General features: G+C 54.4%; 1 protein-coding gene across 5 annotated transcripts in view; it reads right to left on the bottom strand.

The window, feature by feature from the left end:
• The window catches only part of CEP164 (centrosomal protein 164), a 67,598-nt gene that overhangs the window by 20,826 nt on the left and 25,805 nt on the right, over positions 1 to 20,967 (bottom strand). For all 5 annotated transcript variants that reach the window (XM_044257916.1, XM_044257915.1, XM_044257917.1 and 2 more), the window contains exons 5-11: positions 15,721 to 15,876; positions 15,174 to 15,308; positions 14,234 to 14,311; positions 6,567 to 6,953; positions 5,509 to 5,589; positions 3,564 to 3,647; positions 800 to 885 (exon numbers count right to left, since the gene is read on the bottom strand). In XM_044257916.1, coding sequence (XP_044113851.1) covers positions 800 to 885; positions 3,564 to 3,647; positions 5,509 to 5,589; positions 6,567 to 6,953; positions 14,234 to 14,311; positions 15,174 to 15,308; positions 15,721 to 15,876 — 1,007 coding nt within the window. The remainder of the gene's footprint in view (positions 1 to 799; positions 886 to 3,563; positions 3,648 to 5,508; positions 5,590 to 6,566; positions 6,954 to 14,233; positions 14,312 to 15,173; positions 15,309 to 15,720; positions 15,877 to 20,967) is intronic.

Here is a 20,967-nt window from a genome sequence, read left to right as displayed (position 1 = left end):
AGATGGGGCTCCAGCCCCGGCCCTACATCCACAGGGAGACACGGAGGGCAAAGCAGCCAGAAAAGCAGGAAGCAGGAAGGGGAACCCCCCTGCTGAGCTCTCCCTTTGCCTAAACCAGACTCAGCCCGCTCAGGTCCCTGCACTGCATCTGCTTGTCCCGGGGTGACAGCTGGGCCCTCTCACGGCTGTGTCCACTCCCAGTGCTCACCATCACTGAAGCCAGGCAGGGAGGGAAGAACTGAGCAGGAAACAGGGAGAAGGAGAGAAGCCAGACTACAGAAAGGTCAGACGCCAGAAAATGCAGGAAGCTGGAGCTTGTGGGAAGGCTGACACAGCCTCAAGGTTCAGAAAGCAGAATGACTGGCCCACTTTCTCTTCCAGAGTGGTGGCTCTCCTCTCACAGCAGCCCGGGCCTCAGAGGCTGGAAGGCTCTGTCCCCCTCTCCCAGTCTCTCTGCTCTCCGTCCCCGTTTTTCTGCCTCGCGCGTGAGCACCCACAGTGGGCTACAACCACTCCTGATGCGCAAGGCAACGGCTCCAAGCCAGTTCCTCCAGCCTCGGCCCACAGCACGACACAAAGTCCCACCAAATGTACCCACATTCCTGTCTCGGGGCAGAATCCAAGGGTATGCTCATGTACACACGTGCACACGCACATACAGACTCTGCGAGGCCATCAGGTCAGCTCACCGTCTGCCTTCAGGCAGGACCACACTGAGCCAGGAGCACCAAAGCCAGGAGTCCTGTCCAAGTCCACCCCATCCCGAAGGTTCCGGAGGGCAGCCTCCCACGTACTGTACCTCTCCGAGCCTCTGGACGGCTTGCTCCGCTGCTCATCTTGGCTGGACTGGCTGCCATCCTTGTCTTCTCTTCCCAACCTCTGGGCCTGTAGGGAAGGAGCAGGGGCAAGTATATACTGGAGAGGTCGGCATTCAGGTGCCTTAATTCTCCAGCCAACTCCTGCGCCTAGGAGGAAGTACCAAGAGGTGGCTCTTGAGAAGGATGACCACTCAGAACCCGAAGAGGAGGCCTAGCTGCTGTATCATGGCCCCTCCAGGGGCTGTGGCTAAGCCACCAGGCTCACAGCTACTTCCAGGACTGGCTTGGCTGGCCTAGGGAGGAAAAGCCAGAGGCCACAGCCATTGCCTGCAGAGCCTTCAGAAGCCAGAGGCTAAAGGAGAAAACATATAAAAAAGAAAATTCTGCCTCCTGTCATTGGAAGCCTTCACTGAGAGCTGCAAAGAAAAAGCGGAGACATCCATGAACACCTCAAACCCGCACAGGCCCAGACATGCAGCGCCAGTGACGTACAGGGAGGCTGCGCGATGGGCATTGGTCACTGAGGCAGCAGCCAAGCACGTGGAAGAGGAAGGACCCTAGAGAGATGGGGATGTGGTGAAAGGAGGGGGCACTACTACATTCCAGACGGAAAGGATACCATCTGGGCAGACCCAGGGAGGAAGACAAGGTAGTCCACTGCATCACTCTGGGACCCCAGATACCTGGGTCCCAACAGTAGCCAATGATGCCCCCCCTTCCCAGTCAGGGACTGATTATACCATCTATAAAAAAACAAAACAAAACAAAAAAACCCTCATGGAGTGAGGTGGTGGGGGCGCAGAGGGGGAGAATGTCAAGCAGACGCCACGTGGAGCACGGAGCCCGACACAGAGCTCAATCTCACGACCCTGAGATCATGAGCCGAAATCAAGAGTCGAACACTTAACCGACTGAGCCACCCAGGCGCCCCTGCCCCCATCTCATTTTAAAGCTTGGGTGTCTAGGCTGATCTAGCAAGCTAGTGAAAGGGCTACTGCTGCTAAGTTCAAATATTTCCTGCGGGGGTGGGGCCTCGGGGATGGCCACGCCCTTGGCCTGGACTCAAGCTCTTACTCCACCACTTCCTAGCCGGGGACTCAGTCTCCTCCACTAAGAGAGGGGACAGTAACTCCACAGCTCACAGGGCTGGTGGTAAGGATTACAGCAGCCCACGAGCATGAAGCCCAACTCCTGGCCCAGAGAAGGCAGGCCCCACATGTCAGCTCCCCTGTTCCCGCTCCTCCCCTCTCCCCACCCTAAGTCACAAAACCCCAGCGCTGGCAGGGCCAATCCCCATCCAAGACCCCACACTCCTCTGTCACGCCGAAGGGAGCCCCGTCTGTTCTGGGACAGCAGGGTTAACAGGAGAGGTAAGGGCAGGTGACAACTCACTCCATCATTGCCCGCGGGGCTCCGGCCAGGCTGGCCCATGGCCGTGTCCCCAGCCCTGTGCCCACAGCCACCCATGCCTCTCTGCTGGCAGTCGGAGGCCCGGCAGCTGGAGCCGACACTACCATCTGGACGGGTGAGGAAGGGTAGGGCCCGAACTAAAAGCTCCCCCAAATTCCATTAAAAAGAGAAATGCTGGGATGCCTGGGTGGCGCAGTTGGTTGGACGACTGCCTCCGGCTCAGGGCGTGATCCTGGAGTCCCGGGATCGAGTCCCACATCAGGCTCCCAGCTCCATGGGGAGTCTGCTTCGCTCTCTGACCTTCTCCTCGCTCATGCTCTCTCACTGTCTCTCTCTCTCAAATAAATAAATAAAATCTTTAAAAAAAAAAAAAAAGAGAAATGCTGCCTGAGTACCTCCCTGTGCCTGCAGCAGAGGGCTCCCTGCGGGCTCCTACTGCTTATCATGTCAGCCTGGGCAGAGCCCGCAACTGGTGGCCCCCACCCCCTCGCCCCTTCCAGTGTTCAACTCACCACCGTCTCCCCTACAAATCACATCGAGCTCAGCAGAGAGCTCCCTCTCTCACTTTCAGGGGAAAAATGAAAACCCACACAGGCCAATCTATGTAACAAACTAAAATGTAAAACGAATAACAATGTGGGGAAACCATAATAAAAATGAGGGGCTTGAGCCCTGAGTCCGAAAGGATGGCCTCCTTGGCTTCAAGGCTCCTCAAGGACAGGATCTGTGTCTAAGTCATCTTTGTATCCTGCTGGGGGCCAGACATCCCCACACAGAGCTTCCATCTGGGAGGGAGACAGACCCAAAAACCATAAAAGAGAAGAAGCAGAACTATGGGGAGCAAAGGGACAGAACGATTCATCCTGCCTGGAGGAGGTGACATCAGAAGTGGACCTCCACGACCACCTCTGGGAAGGGACAAATGGGGAAGCAGCACGGCAGGTGGCGCAGTGAAGGAGGCGCGTGGTGCACCCCGGGAACAGTGAGTGGTGGGCACGGCTGGCGCATGGCAGGTGGGCCGAGGGGGAGCCTGCAGAGGCTGAAAGGGCCAAGTCAGGAAGTAGCTTGGAATCCACAGTCTACAGTGCTTTTGCACATGAGCAAGTGGCCATCCCTCAGTTGCTAGAAAAATGGATAAACACATAGATGTTCACTGCAGGGCGGGGAGAGAGGATGTCTTCATTCATAGCAGCAAAGAGCAGGAATGATGGACAGCCCATCACAGGCACAGTCAGGGCCATCCCTTATTGAATCAGAAGGGCGGGAGCTCCCGGAAATGCACCCTCAGATGGGCAGAGCTTGGCTGGGGCTTATCTGTCACCCAGAGAGACTCACCTCCCAGTGGGCTCCATCCAGGACTGGGGAAAGCACGTTGACATCCAGCAGGTGCTCTGAGATCCGGCCGCGAAAACCAAAGTCCTAGAGACAGTGGAGGGGGAAGTCAACGCTGCCCCTGTCACAGCATCCCCCTGGGCCTCTCCTCCACCTCCCCACCTTCCAGAAAGAGGCCAACTGCAGGCCAGGCACCATGTGAAACATTGCCACATCTACTGCTTACTCTCATCTTCAAAATAACACAGCGAGGAGTCTAGAAAGATACATGATACGGCAGGTGTAATGTTCACTATAGACTCTGGGGGTAAGGATGTATGCATTCACTCGAAAATCCTTTAGTTTTTCTGTATGTCTGAAATTTTTCATAATAAAACCATGGGGGAAAAATAAGCCCATGAGACTGATACTCTTAAGGCCTCTCACGGACGGGGAAGCAGGTCTGCGAGCACATGTAATTCACCCGAGGTCACACAGCTCATTAGCAATGGGGCTGGTGGGTCAGATGTGCCCTGGGCTGACTCCCAAGCCCAAGCTCTCTGCAGGACTTGTGCTGCAAGCATGTCACTTTCCAGCTGTCTTGCCCTCCTGGTGCCCAAACAGGGTGCCAGCAGGGAGGCCAAAGGGTCCAGCAGACCTGCAGGCAGCTTAGAAATGAGGCATGGTGGGTTGTTCACCGCTAGCTCTTTCCCCCTTCTCCGGGGCCCCTCTGGACAATGGGGATTGATTAGTGGTGCTCCCTAGGCAGGCTTCTCTTTGGGACAGAGAGCAAGTGCCCACACCAGTGCCAGTTCCCTGCTGTCCTCTGGCTGCCACAGGACCCTGATCCTGCCCCCTCCGAGCCCAAGACGCCTGCTGGGCTAAGTGAAGGATTGCTACATGACAGCGTGCTAATAGGGACAGTTCTGTCATCAGCCCTGATGAAAGGCAGGAGGCCCAGGCCTAGGTCTGGTCCTGCTGTCCTGTGGCTTCCTCCACCCATTCCCTCAGAGAAGAAAAACACGGACAGGCATACTTCTGCACATGGGGACTCCCGCAGGAGGGACGGAGCCCTTGCTTCCAAGAGTCCTAGAACCTGGCTATTCTTCATGATGGTTTTTGTCAACAAAAACCTGCCCCTCCTAGATTGTGTGTTTTCTTTTTTGGTGACATTTTCCTTTCTGTTTTAGTTCTACTCCACTTAACGCAGCCGCCATCTGCCTCCTAAGCCCGTGGCTCAGCGAGGGGCTAGAGCACACAGCCGCCTAACTCCTCCGCACCCCCTCCCACACCCCCTCCCGCCATCACCGCTCATCCCTGACCCTCTCCCGCTAATCCTTTCCCTTTGATCTGCCTCCTCCAAATAGATGGAGCATGGTTTCCAGAGGTGATGTTCTGCCAAAAAGCACCCTCAACGACTCCCCATAGATACAGTCCTGGCAAATGAAGCCAGGAGACAGCAGGCTGGCTGCGACAGAGCAAGCATCCATCCACTGCTGACATTCCAGGACAACGCCTCCTCTCTGGAAACGGAACCCCAGCATCGCGCCCAGCTACAGCCTGAGTACTGGTTCTCGCCATTGCTTGGTGATCCCATAAACACATACACACACACCTCTAACCCCCTAGATTCGTGTAGTATTTCTTCTACAGGCCAGAGGCTCTAGATCACTTATCTCCCAGACCAGTCACGCTGCAGAAACAAGAAAGGGTAACAACTGCTCACAGTCACCTGACATTTATTTGCTAACGTTTTACATTCTTTACCTCACCTTCTTCTCCCAACAAACCTATGGAATTAGTAGTGTTACTCTTAGCAGATGGGCAGAGAAACCAAACTTGAGACAAGACCCAAGTCTGAATTCTGACATCCCCCCCCCCAAGCTGCGGGGTGCCAAGCAAATGAGCCACAGGGACGCACAGACCCCCACCCTTCTCCCCACTCTGCTGCCCCCCACCTCAGACTCACCAGGCCCGGGAAGGACTTGGGGTCAGACGCGGCAGAGTCCGAGAGCTGCAGCTCTTTCACGTGTTCACTGATGTCCGAATCCTGGGGAAAAGACCCCCCGAGAAGTTGCCCAGGGCACAGCACGGAGAGGGATGACCGCCCAGGGAATTCCACTCAGGCCATGGTGCCAACACAGGGCGAAGCTCTCACCAAAATCCACCTCTTCCAGAAAACCTGAAAGAGGACCGTGGACCCTCCCCTTCCTTCTGGACATGGGCACCAGCCCCCACCTCACTGGGGCTGAACAGCCCAGTTGAACCCACACTCTGACTCAGGTCAACAAGGATATACGCGTGTAAGGAGAGCCCGGAGAAGTGGCGTGGAGACAGTTAGAAGTTGGCAGTAGGGAAGGTTCATGCTGTCCTAAAAAACAGAATGAGAGTATCTTTCCCAGGAAGCAGCTTAAAGCTCCTTAAATGAACTCCCTCATCATCTACCTGGGAAACGAGGATGGAAAACTGAAAATGCCAAAGGCACTGGGAAGCACTTGTGGGCATCTGGGTCATTGGCCCGGTCTTGCCAAAGCAAGACTCCCACGCCATCAGTGAGAGGAGCCTTCTGGTACCCTAACTGACCCCTGCTGGGGCCAAGTACTCCCCACGGTCCCACCCCCTCCGTGTCCTCCCCCTCTACAGAAACTCTACAGAAACAGACTACAGCAACCGGCTGCTGTCAAGAAGTAAGAGGGGGCAGGCAGGAAGAGAAAGGTACTACAGAAGAACATGAATGTCCCAGGAGGGTGCCAATGGAAAGGCAAATTTCTATCCCGAATTTCTAAGGCCAGCAGGTTTGGAGTTTCATTCAGGCTCTGGCTGCCTGCTGGGTCTGGGCAGATCTGTCACCATGAAGGGTTCTGGCCAGCTGCTGGTGACAGCCCACTGCAGGGCCTGCAAAGGAAGCTAAGCTCCAGACTCCTCCTCCAAGTAGGTAATGAAGATGTTGGGGACCCGGATGTGCACAAGGCTTAAGAGAGCAGCAGAGGGAGGGAGCGGCACCTCCCCAGGGCACAGGGGACTCACCTGGCTCCGGTCTGATCTGCTCTCTTTGGGGACCGAAGTCTCCTCCTTGGGCTCCTTCTCCTCCACCACCTGGGCCTCTCCCCTCCTGGAACCCTCTTCTCCTGGATCCAATGAGTCTTCTGGTGCCTCCTTTTCGGTGGCTTGGGCAGGCTGACCACCCCCAGGGTCCACCTCAGTCCTGGACATCCCAGGATCACTCTTCTCATCCGTTTCTTTTGCCGGGAGCCGAGCACTCGCCCCTCTTCCCTGCTGCTCTCTGCCATCAGCGCCGCTCAGACTGCCGTCTGCCCCCTGGCTGAGGAGCTTGCCGGGAGTTGGGGGCCCGGCAGCATCAGAATACAGAGAAGCGTCCTTCCTCTCCTCTGGCTGGCTTGTTCTCGGAGACTCCTAGGCAGCAGCAGACCATGTCAGACAAGGAGGCGTCAAGAATTAATAAAATGATTTCAGAGACTTGCAACAAAATGGAACTGTCATTCCTCGACTCAAACGGGCCAGTGCTCCAGTTCTGACCCTGGTGGTTATCCAACACCCCAACAGCTATTTAAAACCCAGATTCCTTGTTCCACTCCAGATCCGCCGAATCTAAACATCCGTGGTGATTTACAGACACCCAACCGGCCTCATCCAGTGACAGGCGTGAAAACCAGTGCACTGAACTCCATCACCGCCTACCCGGTTCTCAAGGAAGAAATGTCTCACTCCAGCCCCAGTAGCCAAACCATAGGGCTGCAGACTCAGAAGTCAGTATTTACTTTTTAGAAAGTCAGTACGTACTTACGATGATGATGATAGAAAAATCACATAAAAGTACCAATGCCTAAAATTTGTTTTTTTCCCTTTTAAAAGGCAACAGGGAAAACAGAAGGAGAATGCCCTTCATCGGTGTGACGAGAGTGGCTCTCCCCCAAAAGCCTCCTCCGCACCCGCCACCCTATCTGCTTCTGAGAAGCAGAAGCCAAGACAAGATTTCCTGGAGGAAATGGCTTTGAAGGATAAAGGGGTTGGAAGGCCTTCAGAACGCAGGTCTGACCTGGGGTGCAGGAGCAGGGAGGGGGCGGCTGAAACCCGCAGCACCTCGGGCCTCCGCCCAGTTCTGAGAAAGTCTTGGCCTGCACCGCAGAGTCCCACGTCTGCCAGGGACAGTCCTGCTCTAGGGCCTGGTGTTCTCTGCGGACAAGCACAGCCTTGGCACGAGCCCAGCCAGATCAGAGGTGCCGCAGCTTGAGGCTGACATCGCGGAGGTCCCCCTCAGTACAGTCTCTCACTTAGAGCCCCTGTCCGGCTGCCGCACCCTGCCTCTCACCACAAACCTCACCTGAAATGAGTGAGAGTTCAGGAAGAACCCCGAAAGCCGGCCAAAGTAACAAAAGAAACCCCTTCCTCGAAATACGGCGAGTGTTCTCTCCCAGGCTCAGAGAAGCCTTCCTCCGAGAAAACATCGCTTGGGATGCTGGTGTGAACAACTTCTGAGCAGGGACATGTGACGCTTCCAGATTCCTCAGCCTGGGGACTCACAGAAGGAGCCTGGTGACTGGAGTCCAGAGGTCCCCGCAGAAGCCTGGAACACAGCACTCCTCCATGCTGCCTGTTAAAAGATCTACTGACACGCCCACCCGCCTACTGACCAGCCTCCCAGAACCTTCCAAGGATGGTCAGGAGAGGGAGGGGAGCACAGCAGTTCAGAGGTGAGCTTCAGAGACACTGAGACACACGCCTTAGGTTCAAATCCTCACCTGACACTTACAGGGACCTGAGGCCCATTATTTAACTTCTCTGTGCCTCAGTGTCTTTCTCTAAAATATGGGGACACAGGAGGACATACCTCACTGGGTCTGGGGGAAGATTCAGTGAGTTAACACTCACCAAGTGAGCTAAAGAACCAAGCCTGTGCCCGACAGACCCTGAGCGTCCCACACATGTTCCACTAATGCTTTCCTGTGAGACACACATGGTCACTCCCCGGGTGCCTTTTGTGCGCCAAGCACTGCTCTGGGGACGCCTACATGAACAAGACAGAGATCTTGCCCCCAGCATGGAGGAGCGCTACATGCCCCAGGTCATGAGCCTTTGCTGCCCAAAGCAAGGGGCACTGGACACAGTGCTGATACTGTCCTCAGCCCCAGGCCTGTCCCAGGGAGAAAAGCAGAAGGTGAAAGAGAGAAGGGGAGGCTTCCCTCATGCCCTGGCAGCTCGAAGGCAGGGTACCCTCCAGTGCTGCCGTAGCCTGGGGCTTCGCGAGCAATCCGCTGTGATCACAGAGAAAGTGGGGAGGTAAGCCCCTCCTCCTCAGGAGCAAGGGGAGGCCAGGCCTGCTCATCGCAAGCCCCAAGACAGTGGCCACCACGCGGCTGGAGGGCAGCCCCCAGCCCGAGGGGCTCCACAGACCTCCCAGGGGTGGGAGTCTGTCAGGGTGGCTGCGGGGTGTCCGGCAGAGCCAAACCACCCTGGCCACGCTCATCTCATGATGACATGAGCACAGAGGAGGGTCAGACCCCCCCGTAGCACCCACGGCCTTCAAGCTAAAATCCACAGCACCTCACATGGCCCAGAGCCTTTCTCGCCTAGCCCTGCCCGCTTCTCAAGGGTCAAGGGCAGCCACACCCTGCACGCATTCCCCTGCCGGGCCAACGGATGAACCTGGTGCCATTGCGCTACCTGGCCGTGCATGTTCTTTTATTTTTTTATTTTCCTTAAGGTTGGTTATTTCACTTTATTTAGCCAACGGTCACAGTCTGAGCCCCACCAAATTAGTCCTCCAGCCTCACTCGAGGGTCTGCCTCCAGAAGCAGCTCAGAGGGCAACCAGGAGGGCCCGGGTTCCCCAGTCAGCCTCCTCTTCCACCAACACACACCGCACAGCACAGCACAAAATCACCACCTACATTCTCAGGCACCCTCCCCAGGGGGGTGGGGGGCCCCCAGTGCCCAAGAGCCACCTGCCAGGGCCCAGCTCCAGGCACAGACTCCCCCTTGCTCCTGAGATGCCATGCACATTCTCAACACACACACACACACACACACACACACGATCTACCCAGACAAACTCCCATTGGCCCTCACAGTACCACATCTTCCAGGAAGGCCTCCTTGATCCCCGGGACAGCCGTCCTGAGATGAGCCTTCATGGCCGGCCACCACAGCTACTCTAACATCCCTGCTGACTTCCTCTCTGCATCCCTCACCAGATCAGCTCCCGGCCACCCTCAGTGCCTAGTTTCTGGCACATAAGAAGTACTCAGCAAATATCTGTTGGCTGAGCTTTTTAAAATGAATGTCTCATGCAGATAAAGGAGCTCCCACTCTGTGAAATGGGGATGAACTGTTCATTTCACAAGGTTACAAAGGGGTCAGCCTCTACCCGTCACAGTGCTTATGAAATGGAAAATGCTGAGCAAATGTTAACTGTGAATATTCAAGATGAGGGAAAAGCACATAACCTTTCAAAAACCAGAGGCCATCAGGCGCAGGAAGAGACTCCACTCTTAGGCATGAGAGAACGCGGTCAGGCGACAAGAACGGTAAGCCGATCTGTGCCATTCTCAAGCTTAAAGTCTTCAAAAGAAGATTTTCCCATGATGGACTTTATTCTGTTCTGTCTACCTAAACGTTAAGATATTAAAACGTGGCTACTATGTAAAGGAGTTTGTGTTCTCTGAGGCCATGTCAACTAAGTGCAACAAGTCGGCAGCTGGAGGCAGGTCCGGTGGGTCTGGATGGCAGAGGGAGGCCAGAGGTCGTTGAAGACAAGCAGCGATGCCAATGCACAACTGAGGGTACTGGGGGAAATACATCCAACTCCAGACCCCTCTCCCCCGATGCAGCTCAGCACAAGCCAGGCCTGCCCAGGATGCATACTCCAGGCCCCGGTGTGCCGGCTCTGGCTTTAGTGTTGGGGGTAACGGGGGGGAGGGGGATGCAGGGCAGGGCTGCCCCCTCGGCACCCTTTGCTCCCCAGCTCATCCGTGCTCAGACTCCTTCTATCTCCTCCTGTCACAGCCGCAGGCCCCTGAGCATCTCAAGGCAAGTATCAGCTGCCTTTTTAAGAACAACCTTGTCATCTGCATGAGGAAGGCGGGGCCTGTGAGTCCCCATAGGAGCACTGCATGAATATTTAACATACCCCCAAAAGCTGTAAGATCTCCAACACTGCAATGCCCTCCTTCCCAGAGCACAAAGGCAGGCTTGGTGGGGGAAGAGAGTGGAGGACGGGAGAGCGGAACCCCCAAGCTAACCATCAGTCAGGTTATTTGCCAAGTCTCCTTCCCACCCAGTTGGTCTCAATTCTTTGCACTGCCCCCCCACCCCCATGTTGTTAGCGCTTCCCAATCACACTGACATCATCCTGTGATTTCTAAGCCCAGCTCCCTCCTTCTCCTTTGATCCCAGGATGGGTTATGATGGGACAGACAGGACAGGGCACCAGGCCACATGCTGCCTGCTCACCCACCCGCTCCCTCCCCTCCTCACTCACACCCATTCTCACTGTCTGGTCCGTGAACTATCCCCTTTGGTTCTGTAATCATCAAGAAATGGGTTTACATTGAAGGCAGGAGAGAGGAGGGGAGCGGGAAGGGAGGAGGGAAAGAGAGAGAGAGAGGCATTCTTGCCATCCTACTGCCCTCTCATGGAATCATGAGCAAAGTGATTGTGGATAGCATGGGGACAGGGCAGAACCCACTACGCAGGAGCCCTCGTCTAGAACTGCCCAGGATGCCCAGGATGCCCAGGAGCAGGAAGAAACGGGCCACTCAGAGGACCCAAGCTCTATAAACATGGACAAAAGCCATCTGCAAAGGGTGCGGTCCAAGCAGAGGGAGCTTTGTCTATCCTGAAAGCCCCATTCACTCCTACACCAGGAAAAGCCCTCCAGGTTCCTACCTGGGGTTCAAACACAGGAACCCAACACTCCCCGTGGCAAAAAGAATGAGATCCGCTGGGATCCTAGAGACAGGGGTCAGAGGTGTGTTTAACACCTCCGACTTCAGATGTTTCCCCCATCACACTGGGTTGTCTATTTATACTAAAAAGGTCATAAAAAAATATGTTTAAAAGCTCCCACTCCCCCAAAGAAACACAGAGTCATCAGAAGGGAAGCTTTTGGAAATCCAGGACATGTCAAAGAAGATCCCTTTTTTGCTGACATTTATAATCCATTATGAAGTAAAAATTAACAAGTTCAAAGTCAAAGTGCATCCTGTTTGATCCACAGTGGGACCTTCAACTGGTTGGCTGACAGCAGGGACCAAGCATCCATTCAACCCAGGGCCTGGAACAGCAGAGGGAAAGAAACAGCACAACACAACCTGCAGGGATTCCCTCCTTGTCCCAGAGGGGCTCACTCTCCTTCATTCTCCCAGCTGCTTAGCAAAACATACCCACATCCTTCCTATGCTCCAGGCACAGGCCAGTGTTGGCCATATACACATAAATCTCTACTCCCAATCTGCTCAGTCTCCTGGGGAGACTTTCTCCTCTCTCTGAGAGCCACTTAAGCCCTCTTGATGCCCCATTCCCGCTCATGGTCATCCTTCTCAGCTACAAACCTGAGCTGCTGATTAACACCGGCAGGATAAGGTCTTAATGGTCGATGGGAAGAAACAAAGTTGTCGTTTCACGGAACCAAACACACAGAAGGCTTTCCATATAATGCAAAGAGACCAGGCCCCACACACAAGGAAGTTTCAACGTGGACACAAACCAGGTTAATGATAAAGATGGGACACTGGGGGAACACATCGTCACATTTCACGCGAAGTATTAAAGTCATAAGCAAAAGGTATCTGATTGGGCACCGCCTAAAACGTGGACAATTTCTGGGGTAAAGATGGGGACATGCTTCCGGGAAGAAGCAGAACAATAACATGGAGACTGCCCAGTGGCTAGAGCTGGACCACCCAAGAAGGCCCAGCTACAACCCCAGCCTGTGCGCCAGCACCAACCCCCGCCCTCTGAGATGGGAACCCTGGCTGTTGATGTGAGCTAAAAACCAAGAAGTCAGAAATAGTAGAAGCACGGTAAGGGATAATAAGAACACAGTTAAGAGATAATAAGGAAACAAACTTAAAACCACAATATAGGCACTATTGTTTTCCTGGCCAGCTTTGGGATCATTCTAATGAAAGGCGAGTGACTAGTTTCATTTGAAAGTACTGCAAGTGTGTATAAGAATTTTATATATTAGACTTAGGAAAAATTTAATTCAGCTTGCAATCAATATTTAAAAGTATGGGGAAATCTGAGTTCCTGACATCATGATTTACTACTGGGTGTATGAACACCACAGGAATACTGAGAGAAATCCTAACTGCTAAGAACTAGTAAATCGGACATTAGAGAAAGGGCATACGATAGGGAATGTTCCTTTTCAAACAGAAAACCACACTCGGGGTTTGTAGATTATTACAACACCATGATGAGTCTTGGGTTTGGTTTGTTTTCCAGAACATTCCGGTGGCAATGGGTGGACAGACCGGGAGACGGAGATTAGAAGTGACAGGAGTACCGTGGGAAGACTCTGTAAGCTATTCCCCACCGCAGTCCACACTTCCCAGGCCCCTCGCCTTTGCTCAAGCTGTTTGCGTGCCTAAAATAACCCTTACACCCCCACGTCTGGAATTTACCTACTCTTTAAGAGCAAGGTCAAATGTCATCTCTTCCAAGCTTTTCCTGATCTCCAGGCAAGTCATATCCTCCCCGCTCAGAGCTCCTCTAGGCCGGGCACCTGTGCCAGCGGGAGCTCTTCACCCAAGCTGCCCTGCTTTACGGCTGCCTAGACAGGCATTTAATCCACAGCGAGCACTCACTAAACGCCAAAGACCTGCTGTCCTTTCTCTCTCTCCAGCTGCAAACTCCATGAGGGCAGCCCAACCCATTTTCCAACCTCTGTATCTCCACGGGGCCTAGCACAGCGGCCAACGTTCGACAACTGCTAAGACTCTGGCTGTCACACCTCTGTTCAAAGCCACCCCTGGACCCGGTGCCTGCGTACCCCAAAACAAACTCCTTTGCTGGTACTCAGGGCCTCCGTGACGCAGCCCAAGCTACCTCCACAAACCGTCTCCCACTCGTCTCCCACAGGCGCTCTGTCTGTGCTCCAGCCAAAGGGGACAGCCTCACCCTCCCCAATCTCACCCTGCACCCTCTGCCTCTGTCTATGCAAGACCCTGCACGTGGGCTTCTCTCTCCCCACTCACCCCTGCCCACCCAGTCCTGCCCACCGTCCTTCCTGGTTTACCTCACATGGCAATTTCTCAACAGAGCCCTGCCTGGTCGATCCATGCAGCTTGCAGACCCCAGACTCTCCTTCCCATGATGCCCCGTCTCACTGCCTTCTACCCTGTCTTCTGGGAATAGAAGCCCCTCTTTCTGTGAGGCCGCAAACCCTCAGGGGGGCAGTAATCCCACCTAACTTAGGCTTGCACGACTGACAGCCCCCAGCCAAGGGGCCCACATGACAACATTCAACCACTGGTGGTTACCGGGCAAACGAGCGGAAGGATGGAGTCCTATTCTTCTCTGTGTTTCCCCAAACCCCAGAAAGCCCATCTAGACAGCACTGGGACAAAACAGTTCTCCTTCCAAATCCGCAACCCTCAAGCAGAAAAGCTTAGAAAGGAAGGAGGGACAGACCAGGCTGAATCATTTGCCTGCCAGGCCTCAGACTCTTACCTCGTACTCAAAGTCACCCCCCAGCGCCCCAATGTCCAGGTGCAGGTTCTTAAAAAGCTCACTTGAACTTCGAACACTCTGAAAACAAACACGATTACAGGTGGTAAGTCAAGGAAACGGGTCAGCCAGGGGTGAGGAGGCCAAGAAGCACCTTGTTGGTTACACTATCTGGGTCGGGCCCACAAAGTATATAGATTGGGCAAGAAATGAAGCTGTGGGCTGGAAAATCATCTTACTTATTTTTAAAGGAGCACAGAGTTGGCCAAAAGGTGGAAACAGTCCAAGTGTCCGTCAACAGATGGATGGCTGGACAAAATGAGGTCTAGTCAGCCACACATGCTACTCACGACGACCCCTGAAAACAGGCTACATAAAAGAAGGCGCCTGGGTGGCTCAGAGGGTTAAAGCCTCTGCCTTCGGCTCTGGTCATGATCCCAGGGTCCTGGGATTGGGCCCCGCATCGGGCTCTCTGCTCAGCGGGAAGCCTGCTTCCTCCTCTCTCTCTCTCTGCCTGCCTCTCTACCTACTTGTGATCTCTGTCTGTCAAATAAATAAATAAAATATTTAAAAAAAAAAAAAAAAGAAAGAAGGCAGACATAAAATGGCCAACATTGTAGGAGTCCACTTATATGAAATATCCAGAACAGGCAAATTCAAAGATAGAAAACAGAACAGAAGAGACGAAAGGGGAGAAGGGATTGGGGAAGTTACTATTTACTTAACGGGCACAGAGTTTCTGTTTGGGATTGCGATCAAGTTTTGGAGACGGACAGTGGTAATGACCATCTAACACTGTAAAGGTAATTAATGCCACTGAACTGCACGCTTCCAAGTGGTTACAATAGTAACTTGTGCGTGGTATGTAGCTGCCCACAATAAAATAAACTCCTTGTTCAATAGCACTCAGGGTTTCCAAGGCAGGAGGAGGGTTCATCATTACCTGGTTGTCGCTCTCCACCTCATCCTCTGCGTTGGTCTCCTCCCCTAAAGCCAAGAGGCTGAGAGCATTCTTGTCCTCATGGATGGAGCCCAAGAGACCCTTCGTATAAGCAGAAGTCTTGAGACCCTGTGAAAGCTCCAAAGTAGAGAAGGAAAGTCAAGGGCACGTTAAGGACCTGCACAATGTTCTCCCCACTCTCTTTGGAGGTCTCATACCACAAGCCTGCCATGCCCAGGAAATGACCCCAGGTCACACAGATCCCTTCCTGACTCCCAGTGCCCCCGCTGTAAGGACTGGGAAATCAGCGCTGCAGTCCCCTCCCACCACCCCCACCACCCCCTTCCCTGCCATGGGTCTACCCTCTGGAGCTCAGGCTACACATCTAGCATCACACAAGCGTGATTTACTTTCCCAGCTTCCCAGTTTGCCCATGAACTCTGAAGACTCGGCCTATGCCTTCTTTCTTATCTAGGGGCCACCGTTCCTAGAGAGGCACACAGAGACCCCAGGGCCACTAGACAGACTGAACGTGAGAGAAACCATTTACCAGCGTGAGTTCTCCAAGCTGACCAGACTCCGCCGAGCTCCCCAAGCTCACGTTTTGTGATCCACGAAGAGCGGAGGTGGGGGCATCCACAAGGCCTCTCAAGGGAGCCAGGCCCCCAGGAGGGACGTGGACTGGGGCTAATGAGGAGCCCAGGGCCTGGGCAACACAAAACATCTTGTTACAAACCCAAGAAACCACATGGCTCTCAGAGTGCCAGAGACAGATATAAAAATAAAACATCTAAATCCTCCCCGCTCAAATTTAAACCACCTCCGCTCGGAGGCTGCTAATGAAACACAACATCCAGAAATTGCCATTGTGCCAACTGTGTGAGAAATCACAGGCTGGCTTGCTGATTCTCCTAACTCCGCTGCCGGCACACAGCGCACGGTTCCCTCACATCTGGCAGATGCCGCAGCGGGTTCTGCTCCCCTTTCAGAAGCCACATAGGAAGTGGGGGGGCGGGGGGAGGGCAGAGACAAAAGCCTCATCTACCAGAATGAGAAGTCTCAATAGATGGAAGTTTAAAACTGATGAACCAAGAAAAAGCAGTCTAAGCATATTATTTACAAATGTGGAAGTACACAGCAGCAGAAAGCGATTGCCTCTGGGGAGGGGTACGCACACCAGAGAACTGTATTTCGTTACACGCTTTCTGATAGTATTCGACTTTGTTCGATATGGGCGTGTATTCCTTTCATTAAAATACATATCAACTATGAAACGAATACATGGGGCGCCTGGGTGGCTCAGTAGGTTAAGCGTCTGCCTTCGGCTCAGGTCATGATCCTGGGGTCCTGGAATCGAACCCCACATTGGGGTTCCAGCTCAGTGGGGAATCTGCTTCTCCCTCTCCATCAGCCCCTCTCCCCTGCTCATGCTCTCTCTCTCCCTCTTTGCTCTCTCAAATAAATAAGTAAAATTTTTTAAAAAAATACATGAATGACAAAAGAACTCTCTTTCCCCTCTTCCACAAACAAGGAAGGTGGCTGAATGAAGCCTTGCTCAAAGGACTGACCGGTTTCCCTCTTCTCATGTTGGCCAGAAGGAGGCTTCCGGCTAGGGAGGATGGGAAAAGAAACCAGGCTGGGAGTCAGAATGTGTAAGACCTCAGCTCATTCACAGACTCCCAGATTCTCGGTTTACTCATCGACAAGACAGAGATGATAGGTATCTTGCGACTTAAGAAGGTTTGTTGGGAAGCTGAAGAGAGACCATGAAGGTGGGGAGCACATGGGAGTGGTCCAGGGCTACGCCACCGTGGAATGGCCGCGAGAAGGACACACATTCCCATAGATCAGGCAGAGCAGCAGGGGCAAGGAGAGCATTGTGGGGATAATTCACAAAAAGCTCTTTAAAATTCATTGCTCAAACTTAAAAGTGTATAAAACAACACAAAGCCACTCCTGTCTATCCCAAGGGGACTGAAGAAAGGGGATCCCGGAGAAGGTCAGGCTGAAGACCCACAGGCAGCCCGCCAGCCGGGGCTGAAGGGCCCAGACCATCGGGCGGGTTCTGACCAGGACCCCTTCCTGTGTGGGAAGAGCAGCAGACGCTCATCTGAAAGTGAGATGAGAACCACTCCCAAGACTTTAAACGCCCAAGTCACTGCCCAACCATCTGGCCTGCTGCAGAGTACTTCCAGCAGGCAGAAAGGAGCGGGTACGATCAGACGCCCACAAAACCTAGGGGCTGAGCTCAGCCCTTACGCGCCATCTCTCCTGCTCTCATGACAACCCGAGGCCTGAGTCCCTACAAAGGGAGATGGTGGAGATGAAGACCCCTGCTCGCAGTCACGGGCCAGCCGGGGGGGGCAGGGCACAGGCACTGGACTGGATCCAGGGCTATCTCCCAGCCAGTACTTCACACCACATCTTGGTTGTGGCCAAAAAGAAGGAAAGCTTCTCTAAGGTAAACTGGGAGCATACTGGTCTGCTCCTCCTGACTTCAGCCCTCCAAACCAGCCCCAGCCGATAAACAACCAGAATTTCTCCCACATTACATTTACGGAAACGTATAGACTCCTCTCGTGGCTAATTTGCAGACGTGCTGGGGGACTGAGGGAGGGAGACAGGCATGCTGAGGGCTCTGTTCTCCCAGGCCTTTACCAAATCAGCAGCTGGCAGGGAAATGACACATCCTTGGCTCCTAGCTGATCATCTTCTAGAGCTGGCCATTAACTCTGACTATGGGCTGTGCATGGCCTTACCCTTCAGAAGAGATAAACCTGCTGCCATCGGACTAATTAAAACTTTCAGGATCATCTGCAGCTTATCCGAGATTTATCATGCTACAGTAGTTATTAAAGCCAACAGGGAACCAGGACACTCGAGCAATTAGAAACCAGAGGGAACAACCGGGCACGGCTGCAGCCAGGCGATGACAAAAGAACAGCCTGGGAAATTCCATCTGACCCTTCCAGTCTCTGATCCAACCTGACTTCTTCTGAATGAGGAATACAGTGAGACTCTGTAAAGGGACAAAGGGTCAGAATGACAGAGAAGGCAGAATCCTATGTCAAATCCCCACAGTGGGGGAAGAAAAGGTACAAACAAGGTCTGCAAAGCCTGACGCCAGTTAGTCCCGGATTCCTGGGACCTCTGGGATGCAGGAGCAGAAGCAGCTCACCAGACAGCAGAGAGATTCTGGGCCTCAGCTCCTCCCACCCCGCACCCCACGACTGTATTAACTTTCCAGTTCCAGGGAACTCCAAGAAGGGACTAAATTCAGAGCTTGTGAGGAGGGTGTCACTTGGGGAAGCCTCTGTCCACAATCGGCTGATGGGAAAGGCCTCCCAAGTCCTGGGAAGGCACCTAGATCCGGCCTGCATGCCAGGATCGGTACCACCTCGCTCACCTTCAGAACTGACCATCTTGCCAAGCCCATGACCTACCCGGGACCTAAGCACCAAGGAAGGGAAGGCTAGCTGCCCTCCGCCGCTGTTTTGGAGGTCACAGGTATAAGAAACAGAAGACCCGTCAGCCCACAAGAGGGCTGGCCCGGGTAGCTAAGAGATCAGCAGTTACCAGGGGAGAGCACACAACAGGAAAGCAGGCCTGACAGCTGAGTGAGAACGAGTGAGAACATCAGCTGAACCTGGCCCCTCCCGCCCAGGTTCACGGAGGCCCATAGGCCCCACTCACTAAGAGGCCTACCTGGCTGAGAAGCCTCACCTTGCCCCGCTCCGCAGTGAGCCCTCTGCTGCACCTCAGCTCATCCGGCCCCTGGCTGAGGGGGCTGCTGCTGGGCTGGACACAGGCTTGCTGAGGGACCGCCTGCCCAGCAGAGGCAAGAGCCGCCTCCTGAGGGTGCTCCAGCATCTCCGGCCCCCAAGCCAGGAGCCTTGGGTCCCTCTCCACAGCTCTGCTGGCCTCGTGCTCACCCTCACTAGACATTCTGGGAGACTCGGCCGCCAGGCAACAGACCATGCTGGCGAGAGCCTTACATGGCATCTCCGGCGTGCTCTCGGGCAGCTCCAGGCCCTCCAGCCGCCTGGAGATCTTGACCATCTGCAGGATGTGCCGGTAGAATCTCTGGTCCTCAGAGTAGTCTTCGCTCTCTGACTGCTCATCAGCAGAGCTCTGCAAGTGGCCCAGGAAGGGGCTGCGGCGCTGCCCTCCGGCCCTGGGAGCCGGCTGGCCCCCGGCCTGCTCAGAGCCCTGCAAGCTCTGCAAGTCCCAGGGGAAGTTGCTCACCTCACCCAGGATCTGCGAGCCCAGGTGAGAAGCCAGGCTGCTGCTCTCCACGTCAGGCTCAGACTCACTAGGCTTCCTGTCTTCTTCGGGGGGCTCTAGGGACCCCGGGGGTTGTCTCTCCTCACAGTCAGGGGAGCGTCCAGGGGCACTCCCGGCAGGGGCATTCTGGGCCAGCTCTAAAGCCAGCGGGGCAGGCGGCAGCAGGAAGAGCTCCTGCGGCGGATCTTTGGCTGATGCCCCTAGAGCCTCAGGGGCATCGGGTCCTGTCTCCTCGCAGCTCCCCGAGGTGTCCTGGTTGACAAGCTTGGAGACCTGCCCCATCCACAGTTCTGGGGGCTCTTTCTTCCTCCTCCCCCTGCCCACACTACCACCTTCCCCAGAAATGCCCTGCCAGCTCAGGCCATCGGCCGAGGCGCTATCTAGCAAGAGCGCTTGGCTCTTCCTGGTAGGCGGCATGTGGTCAGAGGAGCACAGGGACTGGGAGCGGTCCTCCTCCAGGGACGGTGAGGGAATGGGACTCTGGCTCTTGTCTCCCCCGGGGCCAGTGGAGCCCCATTTGGCCACGAGGTGGCCATGCTGCTCCCCTCTCAGCTGTAGGCCGGTGATGGTTTCAGAAAGCCCTGAGTACACAGAGGCCTGGCTCCTGCCTTCCAGCACATCCTGCCCATTCTGGAGGGGCCTGGTATTCTCAGCGCCCAGGGCGCTGGGCTTCTGCTGTCTGGTCCTCAGTTCCAGCTCTTCTATTTCAGGGTCGGAAAACCCCAGGTAGATTTTGTCTGTCAGCTTCTGGGGTTTTCCCAGGCCCTGCTGGTCACCTAATTCTGTCCTGCACTGGGCTGGGGCCCTGCCTAAGATTTCCTCCACATCGGCAAAGATCTGGTGGGTGCGAGAAGCTTGGCCTTTGGAGAGTGGCTGTAGCTTGCCAGGCAGGGTGCCCAGGAGAGGCCAGGGCGTGTCACCCAGCGCGCTGGGGCTCTTCCCTTTCTTAAAGCAGCCCTCACTTCTAGCCTGCATCTCCTGGTCTGGGTCCAGATCAGCAAGCCCAGGTGCCGAGAGAGGGGATGGGCCACGGAGAAGGGAGGAAGAAGGCAGAAGTCCCTGCTCAGGCTGTGTTTCCTAGGTGGGTATATAAACATGCAGAGAGAACGAAGACAAAGCACTTCTGTTTTATACTTGCTACCTCAGTCCTGGGCAAGCCCTTAGCAGAAACCCACCCGCCATTTAAAGGAAAACATAAACTAAGAGGGAAAAAAATGAAAACATAAGAAAAAGCTAAAAACTCCTTTCAGCTCCATTATTTTCTGGGCCCTAGTTTCCTCATCTATAGAGGAAGCTGGACTAGATCAATGGCTTACCCCCCTGCTTCACAGAACCTGCCGGTAGATCACTCTAGTGTACATGTAATGGGGAGGGGGCGTCACCAAGACCTACACCCCAAGGTTCACTTTTTCTTGATATGCTGGACCTCCATAGAGGAATTGACTGGAAAACAGCGTTTCACTATTCACAAAGATCTGAGTCACCAACCAGATTATCCCTAAGGTGTCATCAG

Source organism: Neovison vison, chromosome 7, assembly GCF_020171115.1.
Source record: "Neovison vison isolate M4711 chromosome 7, ASM_NN_V1, whole genome shotgun sequence".
In the NCBI taxonomy this organism is placed as follows: Eukaryota; Metazoa; Chordata; class Mammalia; order Carnivora; family Mustelidae; genus Neogale; species Neogale vison.
Note: the sequence above shows the minus strand (reverse complement) of the source record. Positions and strands in the feature narration are given on the sequence as shown.